Here is a 16,950-nt window from a genome sequence, read left to right as displayed (position 1 = left end):
CCCTCCCTCTTGCGTCTCCCTCCCACTCTCTCTATCCCACCCCTCTAGGAGGTCACAAAGCACCGAGCTGATCTCCCTGTGCTATGCGGCTGCTTCCCACTAGCTATCTGTTTTACATTTGGTAGTGTATATATGTCCATGCCACTCTCTCACTTCGTCCCAGCTTACCCTTCCCCCTCCCCGTGTCCTCAAGTCCATTCTCTATGTCTGCGTCTTTATTCCTGTCCTGCCCCAAGATTCATCAGACCCTTTTTTTTTTAGATTCCATATATATGGGAGCACTCAATTTTATTTGATGAGTAAATAGGAATAAACGCATGCATGCATGAATGGATAATCACATTCAAGAAGCAAGCAGACAATACCATTTTCATTACTCTTATCAAATACAATTGTTTCAAAGTCATTATGAGGTTCCACTAATGCAAGCAAAGAACTGACACGTAACTGTAGTTTTAACACCATTTTTGCTGCAACTAAGTGGAATCCTTTCCAACTAGCTTAAGCAAAAATGAGGATTATCATATCGAATTCTAAAGCTACTGAAGTGTCTCAGGGACTATAGATCTCACCTCCGACTCTTTGCTAACAAGAATATGTGCCTTTGGTGAGGGGAGTGTCTGAAAGTTCCCATTTCTCTATATACTAGCCAGTATTTGATATTATCATACTTCTAAATTTTTACTAGTCTGATAACTAGGAAATGGTATCCCATTGTTTTAATTTCAATTTCTCTGATTTAATTCACATTACTTGGGATAAATCTTAACATTTATTTCTTGGCAATTCAGATTTCCTCTTGGGGGAATGGCCAATTCTAATCCTTTGTGTTTTTTTTTTTAATTGGGATGTATGTTTTTTCTTATAGATTTCAAGGAGTTCTTCTTCTGTTCTGGATACTGATCCCTTGCCAGATTTATGCATAGAAATTATATTCTTCCTGTATGTGACATTTTCTTCCACTTTGTTTAGTGCACCTTTTGCTGAATAAAAGTTTTTGTGAATTTTCAGTAGGTGAGTATATCAATATTTCTTCTTTATGAGTTGAGCTTTTGTGTTTGTTTGAAAGAAATATTTTCCTACACTGAAGTCATAAATATATTCACTTATATTTTCCTCTAAAAGATTTATAATTTTGCTTTTTCACGTGTAGATTTTTAATTCACCTGGAATTTAATTTTGTATAAAGTGGGAAGTTTGAAATAATATGGTTTTACTATATGCCTGCTGTTTTGGAGAGAGGAGAGGAAAAAAACCCTAATTCTGACCTAAATTGCTTAAAGCATTTTTTTGGTCTGGTGGGAGATTGGCATTACTGGAGATTTGTTATTAACAAATTATTCTCTTTCCAGCATCATCTTGCCATGGGTGCCACAACTTGGAAAGAATTAAATAAAAAATCCTTTACTTATTGAGCTAGCCAGTAGCTGACAAATTTTTGTTATTGCCTCACATGTCACTGAGATTTCTTTCAGTTTCCATATTGAATACACTCCAGCATTCCAAATGTGTGCAAAAGTCTTTATCTCCAGCGAACAGAGAAATAAACTCCTAAAAGCTCTGGTTCAATTCTTCTTTAATATATAGTGAAGGGATGTGATTATTCCCTATCTATGTTAATGTCCCCTTTCTTTACATCGAACTTTGACTCCCAATTTAAATGTTTTGCTTAACCTCCCTTTACTGGTCTTTGTCATTTTGCATTGGGAAATCAGTATCTACAAATATTTATTCTGTGGTCAGAAATGGTTCAGGATATCACAGTTCAGATAAGAACATTTTCCTCCCCTCTCCAAACATTTCTTTCTCTCTTCTTTTGCTTTCTGTTCTCCTGCCTACTATTTCTTCCCTTTTTTCCCCCCTCTTAACTTTACCTTGAAGTTGTCAAAGGAATGAAAGATAATGTTTTGTCCCAATGGAAGTATAAAGGGTCATATTATGACTGACCTTTTCATATATGAAGAAAAGTTGAACAGTTGTTTTATGGTGAACAGCATATCTTCTTTCAAGTGTCAGGCCTAATTTTACATTTACCAAGATGTAATTTACATTTTACATTTTACCAAAATCTCACATTTTGGTGAAATTCCAAATTTAAAATTATATATTAAAGGTTGGAATGGGGTCAATTAGTCTATTTAAACAACACAGGACCAAGAAGAGTATCTTCACATGCACCGACTGCTTAAGACAAATATTATTTGATAGCTTATGGATACCTAACCCACACATGACATATTAATACATAGACAACCGATGTGGACACATACTGTGTCAAATACAGCATCATTCTCCCTTCTCTGTCCTAACCTAAACTGCATCCAAGGCAATTCTTACCTGTATTTTATTCATTGACTAAAAGGTAACCATGAAGAAATTAAATTGCAAATTTAAATGTAACTGGCAAATTCTTTAGCACTAACTACTATAGCATTTGTAATACAATTAAAATAGACCAAATTAGTCATATTAGCTCTGCTCTTTCCAAATCTGTGGCATGACTCTGAGGCTATTCATAAACCATCTGCTACTTACCTAAAAGATGTCGGGCAGTTTACATTACTATGAAGTCGTGAGTTCTTCAGTGTTTACTGTTCAAACCTGACTGCAACTTGGGTGTGTTTTCTTACCTTGAGGAGAAAATAAGAGATGGGAAGAAGTGATGGACTGCGTTTCCTGATGAATGCAACCGTGATGTGACTGATTTAACGGGGCTGAGTTAGGCTTCTCTTTGTTATCATTGGAAGAGGGAAAAGATGTCACCAGAATAGCTCACGTTTATTGAGACCTTACTGGGTTCCAGGCAGTGAATTCTTTCTCAAATGGAAAATTTTAAATGGCATAGGTACTGTTATTAATCTCCCTTATCTAGATGAGGAAACCAAGCTTTAGAGAGGCTAAACACCTTGCCCAAGACCACACGCTGGGAAAACCAAGGGTCACCCCCCAGTCAGTTGACTCCAAAGCCTTTGTGCTTCATCACTGGTTTATAATTGGCAAAAACTTGGAGAAGAGCCTTTAAGATGTCCAACATGTGATGTTAGGGAAGGTAGTCAAGTACGTTAAGAGGACTGTTTCTTATACATGAAACAGCTAGCAGCAGAGTAAATGAAAACATTGGGTTAATTTCCTCTTAAATGAGTGAATGTATATTTACCACCCAGAACAGTGCCTGATACATAGTAGCACTCAATGCATGTGAGCTATGGTACCAGTTAGGATTGCAGGTAACAAAACCAGGAAACCATGGCTTAAATGAGTGAGAGTCTCATCTCAGAAGATAGAAGTCTGGAGATAGGCAGAACGCCCCTGCCAGAGGGGCTCAAGAAAATTGCTAAAGATGGGGTTCCTCTGGCTTCCTGGGCCATCATTCTTTTTTTTTAAAATAAATTTATTAATTTATTTTTGGCTGTGTTGGGTCTTCGTTTCTATGCGAGGGCTTTCTCTAGTTGTGGCAAGCAGGGGCCACTCTTCATCGCGGTGCGCGGGCCTCTCACTGTCGCGGCCTTCTCTTGTTGCAGAGCACAGGCTCCAGACGCGCAGGCTCAGTAGCTGTGGCGCACGGGCTTAGTTGCTCCGCGGCGTATGGGATCTTCCAAGACCAGGTCTCGAACCCGTGTCCTCTGCATTGGCAGGCAGATTCTCAACCACTGCACCACCAGGGAAGCCCTGGACCATCATTCTTAACGGTCACAAGATGGCTGCTGCTCTCCGCCATCGCATACACATTTCAGGCAGAAGGAGGGACAAACAGGGAAAAGAAAAGCCTTCATCTCATGAGGTTTTATCTTTTGACTTGGTAAGTGACTCCTTCCTCAAATATTTCTACCTACCTCTCATTAGATGCCCAGCAGGCTGGAGAAACAAGTATTTCCATACGCTGTTGTATAACATAAGCTACAAGGATGTACTGTACAACACAGAGAATATAGCCAATATTTTATAATAACTGTAAATGAAGTATAACCTTTAAAAATTGTGAATACTATACAGTATTGTACACCTGTAACTTAGGTAATACTGTACATCAACTATACTTCAATAAAAACATTTTTTAAATAAAATAAATAAGCTAATATGTGCAGAGCGTTTAGTGCAGTTTCTGGTATATAGTAAGCATTCATTAAGTCTTTGCCATAAAGATAAACGTTAATATTTCTTTAACATTTATTGATTTTTCACTCTATGCAAGGCATAGAGTTAGTTCCCACAGAGATGAAAGAATTGGAGGTAAACTGATTAAATCCTATGAATTGAAAACCCTGAAGAGACTGGAGCAATGACCCACAGGTACTTACAGACACTAAATGTTTGTTCCCACAGGTACTTTACAGACACTAAATGTTTGTTCCCACAGGTACTATACAGACACTAAATGTTTGTTCCCACAGGTACTATACAGACACTAAATGTTTGTTCCCACAGGTACTATACAGACACTAAACGTTTGTTCCTGCTATTGCTGAGGTGGTAATGAGGAGTGTACTTTCATTTAGTTACATCTGGAGACTGAAGAATGGGGAGCCATAAATCCATATTCAACTTAAAGGTTTGATTTGATCACTAGAAAGAGATTTAATAGTAATGGTCCATGAATCTGGAGGTAAGTTGGGAAGCCAATGAAAAATAAGTTAAAATAATGTGGGCATGCAGCTCCTAGGGCTAATGTGGTACTCACAGCCCACATTAAGAGCTAACGAGGAGAGGGGTCAAGAGGGAGGAATAAGAGGACGTGAAGTTCACCTCTCCCCACAGGTACATCAAGAATACATCTACAGGGGGCTTCCCTGGTGGCGCAGTGGTTGAGAGTCAGCCTGCCGACGCAGGGGACGCAGGTTCGTGACCCGGTCCGGGAAGATCCCCCAGGCCGCGGAGCGGCTGGTCTCGTGAGCCATGGCCGCTGAGCCTGCGCATCCGGAGCCTGTGCTCCGCAACGGGAGAGGCCACAGCAGTGAGAGGCCCGCGTACCGCAAAAAAAAAAAAAAAAAAAGAATACATCTACAGGGACTTCCCTGGTGGTCCAGTGGTTAGGACTCCAAGCTTCCACTGCAGGGGGCGTGGGTTCGTTCCCTGGTCAGGGAACTAAGATCCCACACACAGCTCGCCCCCCCCACAAAAAAAAGAAAAAAAGAAAAAAAATCTACAAATGGAACAATTTGCACAGAGCACCTGCTGAATACTAGAAGAGCTAATGAAATAAGCTATTTAAATCATACTGCTTATTCTCAGATTTGAAAAAAAATTCAGTAAGACATTTATGAAAAAACTCTGGATGATCATGAATATTTTGACAATATTTTTTTCTAGGTAAGGCAAAGGAGATTCCCTTTTAAAATGCAGAACTTATTTGTTGAATCAAAGACCAATACTATCTCAAATGTCCTGGTTCTATTTCTCCCTCCCTTCACAGCACATTATTCCTCTTACCAAAACTAAACTCAGTTTCATTTGAATGCCTTATTGCTATGGTTTCAAAATTTGGAAAGCTCTTGGGATTAGATTTTGAGAACGGTAAATGTTGAGTGATAAACTCACACCTGATTCAACACCAACAAAAAGATCTTAGGTTTCTCCGGGCCTGTGGATTGCTGGTTCCCAGTCTGAAATGTCCTAACACAGGTTGGTGGAGCTCAGGGGCTAGGACCATTAGTATTCGTGATTATGCCTTGTTTCTGGAAAGACATGATTCTGCAAAGTCCACCTAATGAAAACCAGCTACTGAACAATGGGTATCACATCAAAAGGAATGCCTTTCTTCTACCTAATATTGAAAAGGTTTATTATAGTCAGGGAGGATTGATGTGGTGGGTCCACAGGTGTCAGGACTCGAGAATTCTTTTTATTTTTTTTAATAGTTAAAGTATTTTATTTTATTTTTTTAACCTCTTTACTGGAGTATAATTGCTTTACAATGGTGTGTTCGTTTCTGCTTTATAACAAAGTGAATCAGCTATACATACACATATACCCCCATATCCCCTCCCTCTTGTGTCTCCCTCCCACCCTCCCTATCACGCCCCTTTAGGTGGTGACAAAGCACCAAGCTGATCTCCCTGTGCTATGCGGCTGCTTCCCACTAGCTATCTACTTTACATTTGGTAGTATATATAAGTCCATGCCACTCTCCAATTCGTCCCAGCTTACCCTTCCCCTTCCCCGTGTCCTCAAGTCCATTCTCTACGTCAGCGTCTTTATTCCTGTCCTGCCCCTAGGTTCCTCAGAACCTTTTTTTTTGTTTTTAGATTCCATATATATGTGTTAGCATATGGTATTTGTTTTTGTCTTTCTGACTTACTTCACTCTGTATGAAAGACTCTAGGTCCATCCACCTCACCACAAATAACTCAATTTCGTTTCTTTCTGTGGCTGAATAATATTCCATTGTATATATGTGCAACATATTCTTTATCCACTCATCTGTCGATGGACACTTAGGTGGCTTCCATGTCAGGGCTCGAGAATTCTAAAGTATGTTAGGAGGCAGGAGGAAGCTCCTGGCCTTCGGGTCTGCTCCTCCAACACTCCACATCAGGTGGGAAGGGTATGTTGCAGTCCCTTTCCCGCCCTGGGAGAGGATAGGAGGAGCGGGCGGACCTTGCCGCCCCAGACCCCGCCCACAGATATTCTGGGTCCAGCAGCCTCCTGGACAGCGGAGGCTGGGGGCGGAGCTCACCCTTGCCCTCGGGGTCCCCCGGGCTCCGCCAATCATGGAGCGCCCTGTTGGCCGGCGGCAGCGCCCGCCCCCTCCTCCTTCCGCCGGCCTCCCGTTTCCCAGAATCCAAGATGGCGGGATCCAGGCAAAGGGGTCCCCGGGCCGGAGCTCGGCCGCTGTTCTGCGCTTTGCTGCTGTCGCTCTGTCGTTTCGTCGGGGGCGACGGCGTGGGAGGCCACCCGGCAGCTGCCGGCGCCACGGGCACCCCAGGCGCTCAGCCACATCGGCGTTTCGAGTACAAATACAGCTTCAAGGGACCGCACCTGGTGCAGAGCGACGGGACCGTGCCCTTCTGGGCCCACGCGGGGAGTAAGCCAGGGCAGAGGTCGGGGGGCCCGGGTCCCCTCCCCGCCTTGAGCCTCCTCCTCTTCACCTTCTCCCCCGCTGCACCCCGTATGCGCGGTGGAGGGGACCTTTCTCAGCAGCCTCGCCTGCACGCCGGCTCTGGTCCGCAGGGTTCCCTCCGCCAGCCCCCCAGCCTTCCCCACATTCTCTCCACCCGACCTTCCTCCTCCCTTCTTTGATGTTGTCTGTTCTTTCCGTTTGGGCTAGAGGTTTTTCGTTAGTTCCCGCACTTCCAAGTACTCCGTTGAGCTCGCTTCTGGGCATCACGTCTCACCCCAACGCCACGTCTCCTCCGAACCTGAGACCTGGTCTGGCAGCCCTCCACCTTCTTTCCCGCTCCCCCTCGGCCCTCCCCTGCTTTTTCTCCTCCGGTGTTAGCAGTGGGTAATGCTCTAGTTTGTACCCGATGCCCCCTGACGGCTTTAGAGGTGGCATGTGTTGGCTTTAGAATAATCTTTAAGTCTTTATGTCAGAGGACATTCTTCTCACCCTCTTGGAACTGTACGTTAAGTTTGCCTTTCTCAGTGACTTGGTGTGATCTTTGATCTTTTCTCTTGTATTAACACAGTAGGTAATTTAATAGTCACACTCGTTGCTTTATTTAGTAGAAGAAGGGAGGGGGGTTATTGATTGAGAACTTGAGGCTAAGAATAGCATTATATATACAGCTGTTTTGTTTTTCGTTTTTTTGTGGGGGGGTGAATTGAAATAACCTGTGCTCCATGTGTTACCGATTTTATGTGTTTGGCACTGTTAAGCGCTGTTAGTGGGTAAGAGAGCCTTGCTAGGTATTTACATATGTGAAAGAAACCATATCTGTACTTTAGTGCGGATGTGTCACCTCTGACTAAGGAATCAGCTGTAGCACTTGGCATGCTGTAAACTCTGTTCAGTGACCATCAGATGCAACCTTTGAAACAAGTGGCAAATGCCTTTATCTGGGGTAAGAAGCACTGGCAGTTTGAATTCCATCTTTATGTGTTATTAAGCAATCATTTATGTAAGGTTTCTATACCTCGTTTTAGATTGTCGAGTGCTTGAAACAAAATGTTCCATTTCTAGAAAGTAGTTGCTGAATAGGAAGCACACTTTTAGGAAGTGCTATTTCACTGAAATTAATATATAATTAAAAGGCATACATTTCAATTTGACTTAATGACCAAGTCATTAAATATTTGAAGTGGAGTGCATTTTGTTACTCAGCGGATATTTATTATATGCCCACTCATCAAGGGTATGTAGCTGGGCAACTGTTATCAAGGTAGCATTGTTTGAATACACAAAGACGATGCAGGTGTACGAAACACAGGTTTGGGGGATTTTTGTTCCTTTTCTTGGAATGATGATGAATTTTTCAGTAGTGGTGGTAAATGTGTTGACAGTTTTTCGCTTCTGCCATTCTCCATTGCCGGCTTGCTCTTCTTTTTCAACTACTTAAATTAGTCACATTGACTTCCTTTTCAGAACCTATAACCAACTAAGCTTTTCTGCTGCAGAAATGTCAGATAATGTACCTGGGTGAATGAAAGTTGTATGGCTAGATTGAATTTGAAATAAAGAGATTAGAATTTTAGCTAGTGACTTTTCTGTCTGTTGACTCTGGGAATCACTGCTTATGGGTATCCCTTGCTTTCATTATCACTGTAATTTTTAGTCTCACAGCTTTCTTAACTCCACGGATCATTTTTTCCCCTTTCATTTTGCCCTGAGATCCATTATTTAAAACAATTTTTTTAAATAGAGAAATTTTTAAGATTTAGTTTAAACGTGTCCCCTTACATCATCCCCAAATTAAGACAAAATCTATGGTGTTTCTTCTCCTTAACTCTCATGTTCTTTTGTACTGTCAGTACACATCCTTGGGTCCATAAGGACAAAAATGATAACAGCAATTTGTAAGCCTTTATAGCTCTCAGAGCTCTTTCACCTTCTTCATGCTCTGATTAGATCCTTGGTAGGCAAGGCAGGTGTTTTCTGTTCTATAGGTGAAAAAAACTGATGTTCAGAAAGGTTAGGGTTCTTGGAAAAGGTTACATATATAGTGTCAGTAGAATAGTCCTCAAATCCGGGTCTTCTGATTTCTATATCCAGGGCTTTTTCTGTGATGACTGCCCCAAACCTTTAAGTGTTTGAAAGTGATGGTGACAAATAGTGGCTGAACTTACTAAAATATCTCAACTTGTCTTTTAGTCAATTTTTCCTACCTGTAAAGAGACAATACAGTTATGTCCCAGCGTGGACGTCAGAATGTCAGAACTGGTTAATATCTGAAAAGGTGTGCCAGAATTGTTCAAATTTAGACCTCAAAGGTGCTCTAATCATTATCTAGTCCAATAATAGGAACAGCTAACATTTATTGAAATATTTATATGCACTTATATAAGCACTTATATGCCTGTGAGGTTGTTAGAGAAATGGAGTAACTTGCCTACGATCAAACAGCTAGTAAGTGAATGGAGATGCAGACCATCATTTGGGGGATCACTGTTCTCTCTGAGAATCTCCTGATGCTGAAGAACTGATTATTGACTTGAAATTCAGTCGATTGACCCTCTCCCTAGAAGAATGTATATATGCTCAAATTTTTACATATAACTTTTAGGGTGTATATAAGTGATTGAGCCTAGCCCCTTCATTTTACAGGTGAACATATGGTGAGCCCGAGAGAGTAAGAGAATTATTTGCTCAAAGTCACCCAGCTGAACTGAGACTAGGAATAAGTCTCTTGATTCCTAGTGGTATGTTCTTTTCACACTGTTTGAGCTTTCTAACATTTGTAAACTGGTAAAAAAAAAAAAAATTGCAGTTTTAAAAAAGAAACTATGCAAATTTTTCAGGTATTTGAAAAAGAATATCATGAGAATTAAATCGTTGGTTTGCCTTTCAAGCTGTAGTTTCCTCCCTGCTGCCCCTTGAATTTTTAGTGTTTGGTTGCAGCTTTAATTTTTTTTTGCAGAGATATTGCACTCTTCCAAAGATAGGAGGGGAATATCAAAACCCACTAAAATTTAAAAGCTGAAACTGTCGACATGAAATTTTTTCCTAACAAAGTTACCATACAGGTAACTGAGTTAAACCTAGGTCTCAGTAGGTATATGTAACAGTTTGGTGGTGATTCATTGAGTTTTATCTAATTATAACAAAACTTTTCTTCCCTGATTTCTATTCTAGATGCTATTCCAAGTTCAGATCAAATTCGAATAGCACCATCTTTAAAAAGCCAAAGAGGATCGGTGTGGACAAAGACAAAAGCAGCCTTTGAGAACTGGGAGGTTGAGGTGACATTTCGAGTGACTGGAAGAGGTCGAATTGGAGCTGATGGCCTGGTACGGTAATCTCTTTAACTTGGAAAATTTGTACACATGCATATACCACTAGTCTCTAAATGTCTTGTGTCATGTATTTACAGGCAATTTGGTATACAGAAAATCAAGGCTTGGAGGGTCCTGTGTTTGGATCAGCTGATATGTGGAATGGTGTTGGAATATTTTTTGATTCTTTTGACAATGATGGAAAGGTATGTTTGTTTTCAGGACTGTTACCCATTTTAATATATTTGCTAACAAAGTTAGGCTGTGAACAATATAGCTTATTTAACACTTTCGTCAGTTTAATAGTAGAGGACTCCCCAAACTGTATTTTAAGTGTGATGATTAGTCTTTATATAGCTGGGAATTTATAAATTTAAAGCTTGGAGTTCATGATTTGTCATCTACCAACTTAAGGTAACAGTGGAACCTCGGGTCTCAGAACTTTTCAGTACCCACCTCCCCATCACCCTGTTTATACTTAATAATTTTGATGGATCAGCGTGAGTCATTTAGATGTAGGTGGTTAGTGTTTAGAAGATTATTACCATTTGTTTTCATGAAAATATGTGCATAACTACTACTAGCTTCACATGTTGATATGTTTTCATATATGTTAATCACACTTTTTGATCAGCCGATTTCTCTAAAACAGTTAAGAGCAAAATGTACTTATGAATTGGAAACATTAACTTGTCCTTAGCAGCCCTGAGACTGATGATCATTGTTTCAGTCAGTAGTTTGTCCGCTGATTATCCGAGGTCATGATTAGCAAGTTAAAGGAGAGCTTTAACATTGAGCTCCTTGAGTGCTGAGGCCATGTTAGTCCTCCTGTTACCGAGCTCCCATAAGTCCCACCCCAGTCCCATGCTCACAGTGTCCAGGATTTTAGAGGTGTAAGAGAACTTTTAGCACACCCACAGTGATCTTTGGTCTAAAGACTTTAAAACAAATACATTCTCTTTATTTATAGAAAAATAATCCTGCAATAGTGATTATAGGCAACAATGGACAAATCCAATATGACCATCAAAAGTAAGTGTATATTTTTTACATTATTCCTGATTTCAGCTTCTTTTTAGAAACCTTATAAAATATATTGTTTCAAATCTGAACATTTTCCAGATGAAGTAAGATTATTCTTTTCCTTGAGATGTCTTTTGTAACTTAGTGGAAAGGTCTTATCTTAATTTGGTTTTGTTTTTAAGTTCTTTCTGTGGACCACCTAGATTTCAAACATAAAAATGTATTGTAGTTAACCTGAAATTAAATAGTACCTTTAAAGGTTGATAAAACATTCCTGGCTCTTGGTGATAACAGTAGTCATGTTTTTTCATCTTTATTAAGAGGGATCTTTAAAAAATAAAGTTCAGAGCCTTAACCAACCTAATGACTGAGCAACGTGTGCCCTGTCATTCAGCCTTTGTATTGCCGTATTGAAAAGATTCTCAGTGGGCTACAAAACTTCCGAGTGTTTAGTATATTTATAATGTGTATGAATCAGGTATGTACATTTTTAATTTTCACATGTTTGTTGGGGGGATTACCTTTTAGCCAGTCAGTGAACTGTAAGAAAAATTACTTTCCTACCTTAGTGATTTGTAACTCTGGTAGTTCATCATGACCACCCACTGAAATATTTAAACAAGTGGTCCAAGCCTCCCCCTTGTGATTCTGCTTCAGCTGATTGAGGGTGGGATCAGGAATCTGCGTTTCTGAAAGCACCGTATGTGACTCTGACCCTGCCCTAGTCTTGTGGAGAGGAAGAGTATCCCTTCCCCTTGCCGGCAGGCAGCCGTGGTAACGTTGGCTCCTTTCAGAGTCCTGAAAAACTCATGTGTCAACTTGGTGTTTTCTGCATAAATAACTTCAAATATCCCAAGCTTTGTCATAACTTGATTTTGTTTTGACCTTTCTGGACATTAATCATTTTAAATAGTGAGTTTTTAACATATCGAGAAGCTTTAAGTTTCTTGTTTGTCTTCCTTTCCCTCACACTATAGTGATGGTGCTAATCAAGCTTTAGCAAGTTGCCAAAGGGACTTTCGTAATAAACCCTATCCTGTCCGGGCAAAGATTACGTATTACCAGAAAACATTGACAGTAAGTAACATGCATTTAGAGATAATCAAATGAACAATATTCTGGTATGACTTCTCATTCTGAATCTTTGATAGAAATTCAATGCATTTTACATTTGGATATTGTTCGCATACTCCTCAGTGTTACCCTGAGAGAGCAGAAGTGGCTGCAAAGCTCGGTGTAAGTGGTCACGTGTTGTCACATTTGCCAGTGGGTTTGTGTTTAGTCGGTGAATGTTTAGGCATTCTACTGTGTGCCACACAAGTATGAATAAGACAAAGGTCATTTTCTCCAAAGAGCTTGTCTAATGGAGGTGACATTATGTAACATTATGCTTATGTAATGTTAGTATGCTGTGTGATAAATTTAAGGGATCAGGAGGTTAGAATCCTGCAACTCTGCCAGGCTGGAGAGGTGAAAGTCAGGAACAGTTTCTCAGAGTTGAGCTGCACCTTGAAGGAGAAGGAGAAGTTTCCTAGATGGGGTGCATATTCCAGGCAGAGAAGACAGGCATCGGGACTGTTGAAAGGTTTGGGAAAGGCAAATAGTTGGTATGGCTGGAGGGTAGAGGAGATTTGGAGAGTGAGGTTGAAAGGTTGCCAGTAACAAGTCTCGCAGCCCTCTGTGTAGTTTATCCTGTAAGGAACGGTTTACAGAGTTGTAAGCAGGAATGTGAAATGACCAGGTTTACAATTGAGGAAGATGACTTAGGCAGCAGTGTTTTTATAATGGTATTTGTGAAAGGAGCAAAAAATAGGATGATTTTAGCCTCCTTGCTGTAAATGAGCCACAACCTGTACTTGGTACTTCACATGCAGTTTCTCACTTTTTCTTTTTTCTTCCAGTTTTATTGAGATACAGTTGCCATACAGCACTGTAGAAGTTTAAGGGGTACAGCATAATGATTTGACTCACATACGTCGTGAAATGATGACCACAATAAGTTTAATGAACATCCATCATCTCATATAGAGAATTAAAGAACTAGAAAAAAAATTTTTATATTAGATTAGAATTTTTATATTAGATTAGAATTTTTTATTAGATCATATTTCGTGCATGATTTCCAAGCTGAAATAAAACTGCACATGTAAAATAAAATTTTAAAAATAAAATAGTAATGTCAAACTTTTTTTTTCCTTCTGATAAGAACTGTTAGGATTTACTCTTTTAACCATTTTCATATGTAAGACGGCAGTGTTGATTATACTTACCATGTTGTACATTACATCCCTAGTACTTATTTATCTTATAACTGGAAGTTTATCCCTTTTGCCTGTCTTCATCCAATTCGCCCACCCCCATCCCCTACTGCTGGTATCCACAAATCTAGTGCTATAAGTTTGTTTGTTTGTTTGTTTGTTTTTCAAGTAAAATTGACCTATAACACTGTTAGTTCCTGGTATACAATGTAGTGATTCAGTATTTCTATACATTTCAAAATGATCACAGTGATAAGTCTAGTTAGCTATCACCATACAAAGATATTTCGTAATTATTGACTGATTTCCCTACACTGTACATTTCATACCTGTAACTCATTTATTTTGCAACTGGAAGGTTGTACCTCTAACTGTCTCTCACCTATTTCCCTCCTCCCTGCCAATTCCCTCCCCTCTGGCAACCACCTGTTTGTGCTCTGTGTCTATGACTCTGTTTTGTTCTGTTTGTTTATTGGTTTTTTATATTCCACATATAAGTGAAGTCATACAGTACTTGTCTTTCTCTGTCTGACTTACTTCACTTAGCATAACACCCTCTAGGTCCATCCATGTTGTTGCAAATGGCAAGATTTCAGTCTTTTTATGGCTGAGGAATATTCTGTTGTATATATATACTACATCTTTATCCATTCATCTGTTGGTGGGCACTTAGGTTGCTTCCATATGTTGGCTATTGTAAATAATGCTGCAGTGAACGTAGGGGTACCTATATTTTTTCTCATTAGTGTTTTCATTTTCTTTGGATAAGTACCCTGGAGTGGAGTTGCTAGATCCTATGGTAGTTCTGTTTTAAATTTTTTGAGAAACAATCTCCATGCTGCTTTCCATAGTGGTTGTACCAGTTTACATTTCTGCCAGCAGTGCACAAGGATTCCCTTTTCTCCACACCCTCACCAGCATCTGTTATTTGTTGTCTTTTAGATAATAGCCATTCTGAACAGGTGTGAGGTGATGTCTCATTGTGGTTTTGATCTGCATTTCCCTATGATTAGTGAGGTGGAGCCTCTTTCCATGTGCCTGTTGACCATCTGTATGTCTTTGGACAAGTGTCTATTCAGATCCTCTGCCCATTTTTTAATCTGGTTTTTTGGTTTTCTGATGTTGACTTGTTTGAGTTCTTTGTATATTTTGGATATTAACCCCTTATCATATATATCATTTGCAAATATTTCTCATTTATTCCAACAGCCCTATGGGGAAGGCATCCCCGTTTTATAAATGGGGAAATTGAATATGGGAGAGTTTAAGTAACTTGGAAGTGTCTTACCACATAAGTAACAGAACTGTGATTTGAACCCAGCACTATTTTAGCGGCAAGACTCCACTTGTGGTCTGAACGAGGGTAGAGGAAAGAGAAGAGATGATTAGGAGATGGAGACTACAGAATTTAGCACTAGTTGGCTTGGGGCTGGGAGAGTGAATATAGTTGTGGAGTCAAAGATAGTTCCTGAATTTCTGGCCAGTGTTCGACTACATGGTACCATTAACTAGCCAAAAAGCAGCATGTTTCTTTGTGTTTGAGGGAGGAGTGGGAAGGCAGACAGTTGGTAAGGAGTTTAGTTGTAGACAAATTGAGTTTGGGTTAATATTTAGGTTAGGTGGATATACCCAGCAGGCAGTTATAATAACTAAGATCACTAATACCATGTGAACATTGCATTTTTAACGATGCCATCAATACCTGGTTATATAATGCTTACAAGTAAAGAATATCTTGTATACATCTTTCTTTTCCCTAAATCATGAGCCAACCTGGCACTCCTTTGTATAAACTCTGAAAAAGACAGTTATTTGGAAAACTTTTTATTGGCTCAGTCTTAAATTCCAAACTAATTTAGAGACCTCAGAATAGAGGCACTGTCCAGTCTATTATGACTAACTTGGATTTGAGTTCCGCTGGAATTATTATACATCCTGTACAGTTTCATCAGGGGCATCAGTAGGTCACGCTTACCTTCATGTGGCAGAACCCAGATACCAACCGTGGCAAGTACAGACACACACCCGAGTACACAGATCACAGGGAGGCTGCTTACACGCCCCCACGCAGTGAGGCCGTCAGCCCTACCAGCAGTTCGCAAAACAGTAATCCTGCAGAACCCCCAAAAAAGTTCCATGGTCAGAGAAGATTGGGAGGTCTGTGCATACAAGCACGTTAAAGACGCTGGGAAGTCCCGAAAGAAAGAACCTTTATTAAACCCCTCATTCTTTAGGCTTACTGGGCCATGGAATTCTCTTTTCACTTCGTATCTGTGAATGTCTATAGAGCCAGTGTTCTGAAGAATACATTTTAGAGAGACTTGGCAGGACATCTGGTTGTGACTTAACGGTCCTGGCCTTTGTGTGCTTGCTCCGTCTGCTGTCCCTTCCTGTAATGCTCTCCCCTTTCCTCTCTACCTGGCAGAGTCGCGCTCATTCTTGAAAATACTAGTTCAGGATCCCTGTCCATCAGATTTCCCAAACATCAGCTCGTAATGATCTGTCTCTCTTAAACTCTTGAGTGTTTTTTTTTCCTCTGGTGCTTATTTGCCCTTTAAAATATGTTGTCTTGACTTGCTAGTTAATTATGGTTTGTATGTCTTTTCTCATCAGTATGACTGTACACATCTCTGTGCAGGCGCTGTATCCTGCCTTCCTCATACTCCCTAATATTGTGCCCGTGTTTAGTACTCACGAAATGTTTATTAAATGTACTTACATCTTTAGCTCCCAGTTGTTTGAGCTTTGGAGGGAAAAACAAAGCAAGGGGAAAAAGAAATGCTGTTAGTGGAGGAAATATGTCAAAACAAGATATTATACACTTTTTTTTTTTCGGCCACGCCGTGTGGCACGCAGGATCTTAGTTCCCCCGATGAGGGATCAAACCCACGCCCTCAGCAGTGAAAGCGTGGAGTCCTGACCACTGGACCGCCAGGGAATTCCAGAACAAGATTTTAAATACTGCAAGCATGGTATTTAACAACGGGTCGAAACTGTAAGATGAATAAGGGATGTTATCAGTAATCTCAAAGAAGCGTTACTGGCATTAATCAGTGGATATATTGTACCTGTACAGTCACAGCCCTAAGGTTCCTCCAAACTCATCGTGCAGTGAATATATTGTACCTTTTTTTTGTTTGTTTAAAGAATTAGAACTGGATAGTAAATACTTCTGATGGATTTTCAATTTCTTAGGGCTCAAGGAAAAAATATTGAACAGCTGAAAGTTCTTAGTATTAATTTTAGAACATGATTAACTTAACACTTTTTTTTTTCTCTCTCAAAGGCAAATGTCTTACTG

At 40.1% G+C, this 16,950-nt stretch overlaps 1 protein-coding gene across 3 annotated transcripts in view; it reads left to right on the top strand.

Annotated features, from left to right (window-relative positions):
• Nucleotides 1-6,768: 6,768 nt before the first annotated feature.
• The window catches only part of LMAN1 (lectin, mannose binding 1), a 29,522-nt gene continuing 19,340 nt past the window's right edge, over nt 6,769-16,950 (top strand). For all 3 annotated transcript variants that reach the window (XM_082640748.1, XM_082640747.1, XM_082640746.1), the window contains exons 1-5: nt 6,769-7,021; nt 10,229-10,383; nt 10,467-10,574; nt 11,339-11,400; nt 12,369-12,468. In XM_082640748.1, coding sequence (XP_082496874.1) covers nt 6,784-7,021; nt 10,229-10,383; nt 10,467-10,574; nt 11,339-11,400; nt 12,369-12,468 — 663 coding nt within the window. In that variant the 5' untranslated portion in view covers nt 6,769-6,783. The remainder of the gene's footprint in view (nt 7,022-10,228; nt 10,384-10,466; nt 10,575-11,338; nt 11,401-12,368; nt 12,469-16,950) is intronic.

The sequence above is a fragment of the Mesoplodon mirus genome (assembly GCF_964341445.2).
Source record: "Mesoplodon mirus genome assembly, chromosome: 13".
Taxonomy (NCBI): domain Eukaryota; kingdom Metazoa; phylum Chordata; class Mammalia; order Artiodactyla; family Ziphiidae; genus Mesoplodon; species Mesoplodon mirus.
This window is presented reverse-complemented; position numbering and strand designations above follow the sequence as displayed.